The sequence below is a fragment of the Rhineura floridana genome, chromosome 2, assembly GCF_030035675.1.
Source record: "Rhineura floridana isolate rRhiFlo1 chromosome 2, rRhiFlo1.hap2, whole genome shotgun sequence".
NCBI lineage: Eukaryota > Metazoa > Chordata > Lepidosauria > Squamata > Rhineuridae > Rhineura > Rhineura floridana.
This window is the reverse complement of record NC_084481.1, coordinates 91,969,868-91,978,801: the sequence shown is the minus strand read 5'-3', so window position 1 is coordinate 91,978,801 and position 8,934 is coordinate 91,969,868. Positions and strand designations below refer to the sequence as shown.

At 44.7% G+C, this 8,934-nt stretch overlaps 1 protein-coding gene across 6 annotated transcripts in view; it reads right to left on the bottom strand.

Annotated features, from left to right (window-relative positions):
- Nucleotides 1-193: 193 nt before the first annotated feature.
- Nucleotides 194-8,934, bottom strand: part of STK36 (serine/threonine kinase 36) — a 36,092-nt gene continuing 27,351 nt past the window's right edge. For 5 of the 6 annotated variants that reach the window (XM_061609316.1, XM_061609320.1, XM_061609318.1 and 2 more), the window contains 5 exons: nt 8,466-8,637; nt 8,049-8,196; nt 6,515-6,674; nt 5,185-5,928; nt 2,550-3,387 (listed from right to left, as the gene is read on the bottom strand). In XM_061609316.1, the coding sequence (XP_061465300.1) occupies nt 3,241-3,387; nt 5,185-5,928; nt 6,515-6,674; nt 8,049-8,196; nt 8,466-8,637 (1,371 nt within the window). In that variant the 3' untranslated portion in view covers nt 2,550-3,240. Of the gene's footprint in view, nt 264-2,549; nt 3,388-5,184; nt 5,929-6,514; nt 6,675-8,048; nt 8,197-8,465; nt 8,638-8,934 lie in introns of those variants that run through there. The other variant, XM_061609319.1, reaches the window with a different exon arrangement.

Here is an 8,934-nt window from a genome sequence, read left to right as displayed (position 1 = left end):
TTTTGGGTTAAAGGTTGTAACTCTCCTTACACATTCAACCAGGTGCCACCGTTTGCCCTTTTCCTTCCCCAGGCATCGCTGATACAGCAGATTCTGGCATTTTTAGTCTATGTCCAGATAGCTGTTACCCTAGTTATTGGCTTTCCTGAGCTATATTATATTGAACATGTGCTACAGCATCACCAAGACTGTTGCTGGTCCAAAATCAGGTGGTTATGTCAAGTCTTCACAGATGATTGTGGCAGGTTAGCAGTTTGTACAACCTTGAACAGAAGACAAAACACCAGTAACACTACACAAGAACCAGCAAATCCTTGTAGAACTCCTTCATGTTCTCTTTTGTAGTTCTCATAAGTAGTAAGTGTGTCTTATGGTACTACTTCAGTCTGCAGGTTGGGACTCAAAACAATTGCATGTTTTTCCATACACAATTTCCCTTGGTTTGTAAAACTAGCACACTGAAAGAAGGATTGTAGACTAACATTTTATCCTGACTTCTATGTTTTGATAGGCAAGAGAATTTTTTTGTAGACGTGCATTGAATCTGATGGATGCAGTTTGAAGTGGAAGAGCCCCCACCCTAATTTACCACATCATCATCTCTTGAGAACTAGACCTCATCAACCATGTGGGACTATAACTGCAAAGGCTCCAATCTACGTGTGGTTACTGACTTGTTACTTAAATTTATGCAGCTCTACAGTTAGGGTCTAACATTTTAAAAAAATTACTTTTGTGTGTGTTGCTTCTATTACTTGGAGCGAAAGGTCAGGTTCTGAACCTGTCAGCCACTCAGCCTAATTTACTTGGTTTTGTGTGGGTGAGGGTTCTCCAGCAGAGATTCTGCCCTGCCTGCTTTATAATCTACTACAGATTCATGCTCACGGGAGAAACTCCAAGTCAAGCAGGTTCTCCTGACTGCCATGATGTAGGAATGTTGACAAAAAAACCTTCTGTAGGAGAAGGCAAGTTTTCATATTATCTTTTCTATTCTGCCTAATTGAAACGTTTGTGTAGATTTGGCATAACTGCATTCTGCATGACTGAGATGGGGAAAACTTCTGATGTAACCAAAAGTGTGTTTTATCATACTCTGAAGTGTTTACAGAGTAGAGTCCACCTGGACAAAAACATAGTAGCCCAACTGCCAAGGACTGTTTTGTGCTAAAATGACTATGGAATTAAGAGATCACTGCATTTCAAGAAAAAGCCTTGGCCCTTTTTCCTATGCAAAACAAGAAAAGGGGTAGTGAAGGTGAAAGCAACAGTGATTATAGGTTTGGAAGTCCTAAAGCCAGGCCTGAGTTGTGAAAAGGGGAGGATGGGCTGGCAGGCAGGAGAGAACACTCAGGAGCAGTAATAACACTAAACGGCTAGCTGCTTTTAAGGGTGGAACCATCAGTCATTTTCATGCATTCTAATATGCTAAGCTTATTTTGGGACCTTAAATATAAGATGCTGTATAACATAGACTTCCTCTACACTTCATGCCTTTTCATATAAAGTTTATTCTTGCTCTACAAATCAAGAATGTAGCAGCTGCTACTGCTCTATTTTACACCATTATTACCACACAAAGTCCCAGTGAAGAATAGAACTTGACTCGTCATCCTAATAGATGTGACAGGGTTTCATAACATTGCTATTCCTCCTTTTTATCTCTCACTTATCTGTCCTCCTACTGTAGCTGAGAAGTTTTTAAAGCCTTTTAACTGAAGGTGCCATTTTAGGCTCTGTATATAAGTGAAGTAAAGAAGCAGTACAGGGATACAGTTATAATATTCCTCACTCATATAACTGACATCCTTTTGTACAGCTCAGAAACCTTGGTCAACTCAGCTTCCTGATTTGCTATATTCTTAAAGCAGCTTGAGTAATCGAATTTAGCTACCTTTGATTCTATGGGCTCTGCACCTGTTCCAATAATTCAGCCCCTATGTACAACAAAGTTGGGAGATTTTCAAAAGGTGTTAAGCTTGTAAAATTAGTTTACACGTGCATTAGACTCTCACCACCTGCTATCCTCCATTCAGATAAGTAAAAAGCATTATCGGAGTTCAAAGGCACTTTCCATCCAGGCAAAAATGCTCAAGGAGCATGTGAACCAGGAGTGTGGGGAAGAGTTCTTAAGGGGTAGAGAGAGAGGGGCTTGGAGGGCTGCATCGTAATGAAAACTTACAAATGAGAGCGAGCTGGATAAAGCTCCTGCACTGGGGCCACTATTCTTGTATCCTTACTGCCTATATGGAGAAGTACCTCACTGTCAGCCTATTCACATGCATGTTTATTCAGAGGTAAGTTCTACAAAGTTCAGTGGGACTTACAAAGAGGTGTGGTCAGCAGTGCAGCCTTAAGCTTTGTTTATCCCCACCTTCCTCCACCAGACCCTGACACAAGTATGGAATATATATCAGATGTTCAGATTTGTAATACGTCTTTCAAGTGCCAAATTTTCATATGTTTTCTGCATGTAAGTTACTAGCACAGAATTTAAAATATTGCCTGTTAACTTCCTCTAGACTACATCCATATACAGGGGCACTTGTGAGTAAACAAACCAGCTTTTATTATACAAACACTAGTAACTATAAAGGCCAGAGCCCATTTGGGCCAGGATCCTAGTTAATCCACAATAAATAAGGTGAAATCCTTGATACACCAATGATGCAATGTATTACAGCTGATTAAACTACTGAGGGATACTGTTGCTCCTCTCAAAGACACAGAATTAGCCAACAATGCCACTCCTCTCTTCTTTGTTTAAGCAGGGATGGTTGCTGACATGGGGCTGGCCACCCTCCTCCTTCAAAGGGAAAGGATGAAGTCTCAGGCAGGGGAAAAGCTTTATGAAAGAACAGTGGTCCAAGGCACTTGATACAGGTTGCACCAGAGTGAGCATAAATTATTTCCTACACATGACCTATACAATACTGTGCCTGTTTAGACAGGATAACAGGTCATATTGGCTTTTTCTCAGGATGGTTCATAACAGGAAAAAGTGGTACTTGCATAATGTCTTTACTGAACAGAGTACTGTGGCTCTTCCATTCAGATGCTATAAAACAGTTTACAGAGTTCTGTAATGGCTTCTTCCAACTTCAGTTAGAAAGATTAGAGCCCTCTGACATTCAGGCACATTGAAGGCCAGTCACAAAAAGTAGCTGTAATAGTATTTCTGTTCCGTGGTTCTCCAAGGCTCAGGTGTTGTGAAAGAAGAGCATATTTTCCCCTCTTCAATCGTCAGGCACTGTGTACAGGCTGCAGGAGATGGATCAATTTCTTACAATGCCTTGTTGATGAGGGCCGCTGGCTGGTATAGGCACTCGCTTGAGGATCCCTACATGAAAGTGCTTCCAATTTTTCACTTGCTCTGAGTGACACCAGCACCTGGCAAGGAGATTGGAACACTATGAAACTGTTGCAACATTGCATCCCACATAGCCAATTGCCCTAACCCAGGGGTGGGGAACCATCCGTCCACAGGTCAACCTTGGCCTACCAGTCAAATTTGGCCAAGGTCCCCTTTTAAAAACCACAGCCACATAATAATCAGCTGGCGTAACTTGGGGAGGGTATCAGGTAATGGACAGGGTCTGCATCTGCACTGGGTGTGCATGCTAATTCCACCCCTGGAAATAGAAGCATGCAGCTAAAGTTCAGTGCAGGCTGTTTGACTTGCAAAGAGCACCACACTGCTCTTTAAACCTCTGCTTTTTGGAGTTGCGAAAAGCAGCACAGGCCTGTTTGCAATAGGGCTTTCAAACAGCCCCACCCTGCACTTTGAAATCCTGACAGTTGGGGCTTCAAAATGCAGCACTGCTGGATGCCATCACTATGGAGTCAGGTGACTGACAGGCAAGCAGTCCCACTCATCTGTCAAAATTTGGCACTCATGGGTAGGAAGTTAAGGATCTCGCCCATTGGCCAGAAAAAAAATCTCTACCCCTGCCCTAAGCCATGGAGAGCATTACCATGATTACCTGGAGTAGGGCTGTGTTTTTAACCCCACCTCCAACATTGCTTCTCCTTCCTCAGACAACTGCATTGTCCATCCTTGTCTGAAGGGAAACCCCAATACTTGAGCATCTGCTCATATGTAGGCCTTCTGTACGATCAGAATACCATGCTGGGGTTTCTCTTCAGACTACAGGAAGTAATGCATAGTTGTTTGCGGACATGTGATGTTGGGGGTAAGGCTAAAAAGTAATCATGGTGACACTCATCACGCAAGTAACACATGAACAGGATTCTAAAGAACCTCATATAGCTCCAGTGTATCTTCAATGTCTGTTACAGAGAAAGATGTCAATACTCTTGAGAGACATGAACTGAACCTATCAGAGAAAGGAGCCCATCAACAGGCTGGTATGCAACACACTTGTTTGGGCAGCATGAGGACTTAGGCTGCACAATTAAACTTCCCTCCCTCTTCCTATGCACCCCAGAAATCTGTCCTGGCAGTTCCTACAACCCTCTGGAACAGATTTAGGGAGGGGACTCACAAAAGGAGGGGGGAGTTCCATTGTACAGACAAAAGTCCTTGCACTGAATACCACCCTCCTTTTTAAAAGTGCATTAAAATATTATTATGATGGGGGGGAAAGAATGGGATAAGCCATTGGATGGCCAAACAAAAGCTCAGGGACACTTGAAGCCAACACAAAGTTCACTTTCATGCAGGAAACATCTATCCCTTGGTCATCACCATGGTGGGATGGTTTGGTGCCCACTCATATGCAACTATTTTAGAAAGGATAAACAGATTGAGGCATACTGGTGCTAGTTAAGAAACAAAGCAAGTCAGTTGTTTCCAAAGTTTCTTTTTACCATGGAGCTCCTCCAAACATTCATAATCTCTCCTCAGTGGCATCTAGTATTGGCAACCATAATGGTAGCAAGAAATTCTCAAGCTGTTTTCCTAACAGAAACCTAGTGATGGCATAATCCTTTAGACCCTTACCTACAAACTTCAATTTTTGACCAGCAAGGAAAGCTTCTTTGGCCTTTGTGGTTTACTGTCCTCAACAGCCGTTACAAGCAACCTTGCAATAAGTCTTCCAGTGTGCACCATAGTGAATTAAGTGAAGCACAGTAAGTTAATCTGACTGCTTGTTTATTTCGGCCTGCCCTCAACTGGCTAGAAAGCCCCTACTGTTCTCCCCTCCACAGTTGCTGAACTAATACCTGGTGGATCCTGGGCTGCTGGCCAATGGATCGGAGGGCAATGAGTGCTGCCTCTTGCACAGCTGGTTGGGAATCGTGGCATGCCACATCCAATAGATGATCAGGTGCTCTGCTCTGGATCAGCAAATCCCCCAGTTCCACTGACTGCCGGCCCAAGTTGCCCAGCGCTGAAGCCGCATTGCAGCGGGTCTTGGCCTGAGGATCACTCAGGAGCCGAACAACCCAGGGCACTGCTTTGCTCAGGGCCTGCATAAAAGGGCCAGCCTGGTAAGCTGCATTACCAACAGCAAAGCTGGCTGAGCAGCGCACACGTTCATCCTCATCTGAGAGACGTTCCAGAAGACGTTCCAGCAGCCCAACCTGGCCCCCCAGCACCTTAGGAAACTCCTGTCCATGTCGCAGTAAGTTCCCCACAAGGCTACAGGCTCTGGCACGAACCGGGCACTCTCGGTGGCACAGCAAGTGGCTCAGTGGCTGGGAAGCAGAGTCTGAATCACACAGGAGCCTCTGTAGAAATGACAGATGAGCTGGACTGGCCCGGGCTATATGGGTGAGCAGGGAGAGCAAGTCTGCAGTAATGGCTAACTGGTCTGATAACAAAATGGCTGATAAGAATGGAATGGCATGCTCTGAAGCAGCCACTCCCACCACCTGCTCAATGACGCCCTCGTCACTCAGGACCAAGTGGCATAGGAGACTCAATGGCAACTCAGTCTCTGAGAAAGGAAGATGGTGAATGCAGACCTACAAAGGAAGCAGAAGCAGAATTGTGAATCTAAGTGTGGATACCACCAGCATGAGGGTTGTATCCAACAAAGTTATAACATTCGCTCAAGGATTTCTGTTTGCACAACGAAATTTCCTTTCTCTCTCTCCACTCCTCCAATCTGTTCTGCAGGGGACACAAGGGGAGAGGAGAAGGAGGGGGAAGTTCCATTGTGCAAGCAACAGTCTTTGCACAAGCAGGACAACTTTGTTGGATACGTTACAGAATCTTTATCATAAAATGGATCCCCACAAAGGGTAAAATCCCTTTGTGCTTTACGAGGGTGCCATTTCCAGCCCTCTCCCAGGCTACAGCCATTTCATTTAAAGGCATTTGGTGATCATTTTATGACAAGCAATTATTTAAGTGCATCTTCACAAGCACAGCCACCATGAAAGATGCTGCTTTGCGTGGAGGGCAAAAGATGCTGTTTTGTGTGGAGCAGAACTGGTCCTGTCCTGTCCAGCAGAGGTCACATTCCAGGGGAAAAGAGAAGGAAAGATGCCTCTTCCGGCATCACTTTTCTAGTGCCTAGATATCTATGGGGAAAGACAGAAGCTTTACCTGGAGTAACCGGGCAGGGATTTCAGAGTCCCTTAGACCTGTCATGATAAGCTCTAAAGTTTCAGGATTCATGTCCAGAGCAAAAGGGAAACAGAGGAGCTGGCAAATATGGAGCACAAAAGCTGGCATCAGCTCTGGATCACCATCCTCTTGCACCTGCCTGGGAGATGGAGGAAAGCAGTACTAGTTGGGTCTTCCACATGTAAGCATATTTGGACTGCAATAGTGAGTTCTAAATGCTTGACAAAAACTGCGCCTAGTGAAACGATATCTTTTGGTAGCCACGCCCCAAGCACAGCAAGGGGAGGTTTGTTGCTCAGTGGTAAAGTACATGCTTTGCATGCAAAAGGTCCTAGGTTGAATCCCAGGCATCTCCAGGTAGGACTGGGAAAGGCTCTAAGATAAACTCCTGGAGAACTGCTGCCAGTCAGGCAATACTGGGCTAGATGGACCAACAGTCTAACTGGAGATTGTTGGGCTGGTGACCAGTAGGCATTACTGTCTCTAGTAGTTTTCCATGAAGCCTGCAAGTGTGAAGACGTAACTGTGGTTAAGGGGGAGTTATGTCTATGCTCTGTCTGGGAACGGACTGCCAGGGTTGTTGCTATGGTAGCCATCTGATAGCGACTGGGAAAGTTCTAACAGAGTCTATGTGTTCTTCTCTTCTGAATTATGCCTCTGAGCTGAGAGGCTGTCTTTTGTGTTTATCTATGGAGAGAGATGTACCCAGAAGGGGGGTGACTGAAGAATCTCTACATGTATTTACTCTTAAGCCTCTGGCCTTAATGTCTTTCAATAAAGACTCTTAACATGCTCTGAAGAAGTTTCTTGCTCAACATAACTCCAACGTAATGTATGCTGTTTCACACAACAACGCACACAAGCCAACAGAGATAAGGCAGCTTCCCATATTCTGCCCTGCTTTTCAGCCATTAGATGTTTATTTTAAGGGATGTCTTTCAGCCAAATCACAATCTCCTCCCCCCCATTAAAATAAGCAAATATTATGCTCAATCTAAGTTATACCAAATTGGATCATTCTGAGAAAACAGTCTTAATTTGCACACTTTATTTTGACTGTAGTTATTGGAATTAGGAATCCAAATACATTGACAAAGATTGGAAGAGGGCAGGGAATAAGGTGTACAAAAAGAGGTTGTAATATTTGAAGTGTAAGCTAAGGAGGGTTTGAGAAATCTTTACTGGCAAAAAAATAACCTAAATATGAAAACCACGATTGTTAGCCAAATTCTGCTGCACACTTTTGGACTCAATATGGAGACACAGAAGGCTGTATATAATCTCCTTCTGTACCTTGTGGCAGCTTGTTGAAAATTGTAGCTGTTAAGAAAGGGAAGAGCTAGACCAAAATCTGGTGGGGAGACTGTATGGCTGTGTTGTTTGGGTGAGTGAGTGAGAGGTGTGTTTCTATGCAATATTCCCCCACCAAACATACAAAAATTTTCTGTAGCATTTTCTTTACGAGTACATTCTGTTCCTTCTATAGCCCATCACTGGAATATTTATTACTCACGTTTGTGCCAAGTGCACGAGGAAGTCAGGTTCAAGCAGCTTGTTTAGAGTTGCCATGATAACCCCATTGGGCTGGGCCAGCTGGAGAAGGCACTGATGAGGCTCTCGTGTGAAGACGAAGAGGGCTAAGCTGAGGAACAGCAAGGTTCCTACAGGGCGAGAAGAGACAGTGAGGGCCCCTGATCTAGCCACTCAATCTTCTCTTGCCCTTCCCAATCTAAAGATGACTGCCATACCCAGGCCTAACATTATGGAGAGACTGAGGGCATCCTGACATCTAGCTTCACAAAGACTAGAGCCTTCTAGGCTCTGTCTTCTGATATGTATCTGGCAGGAGGAGATTCATGGGAAGCCAGATGCCCAACAAGAAGTTCCCTGGGCAATTCAGGGTTCTTCTTACTGAAAACCACCTTTATACCTTGTGGCGAGATGAGACTCCAGTCTGGCTCTGGTGCCTGCTGGGCAGCTCTCGGGGTCTCGCCTTCCATTACTGGCTTCTGAGTAGTTAAGTGGAGCACCATGGCAAAGCGATGCCACGCTATGCCCCAGAGTTCTGAGGTAGCAAACTCCCGCACCATTGCTGCATCCCCCTGACAAAAGAAAAGGAACAAGCTTCAGACCAGTCAGCTGAGAGCCAAAATACCGTACTCTGCATTGCAGCCCACAGATTTAGTTCACCGTAGGAACTCCACGGCTACTCCTTCTGCAGTCTGACACATCTTCTCCCTCCCACCCACCTCCCAAAGCTTTCTGACTGGACTTCTCTTCCCACCTGTAACTAAAAAACAAGAATTTGGGGATCCACCTGGAGGAAATGCTGCACATAACTCAGCTGATATGCCCAGAAAGGATTAAACTGTCTTCCCCACTGTGCTACAGAATTTAAA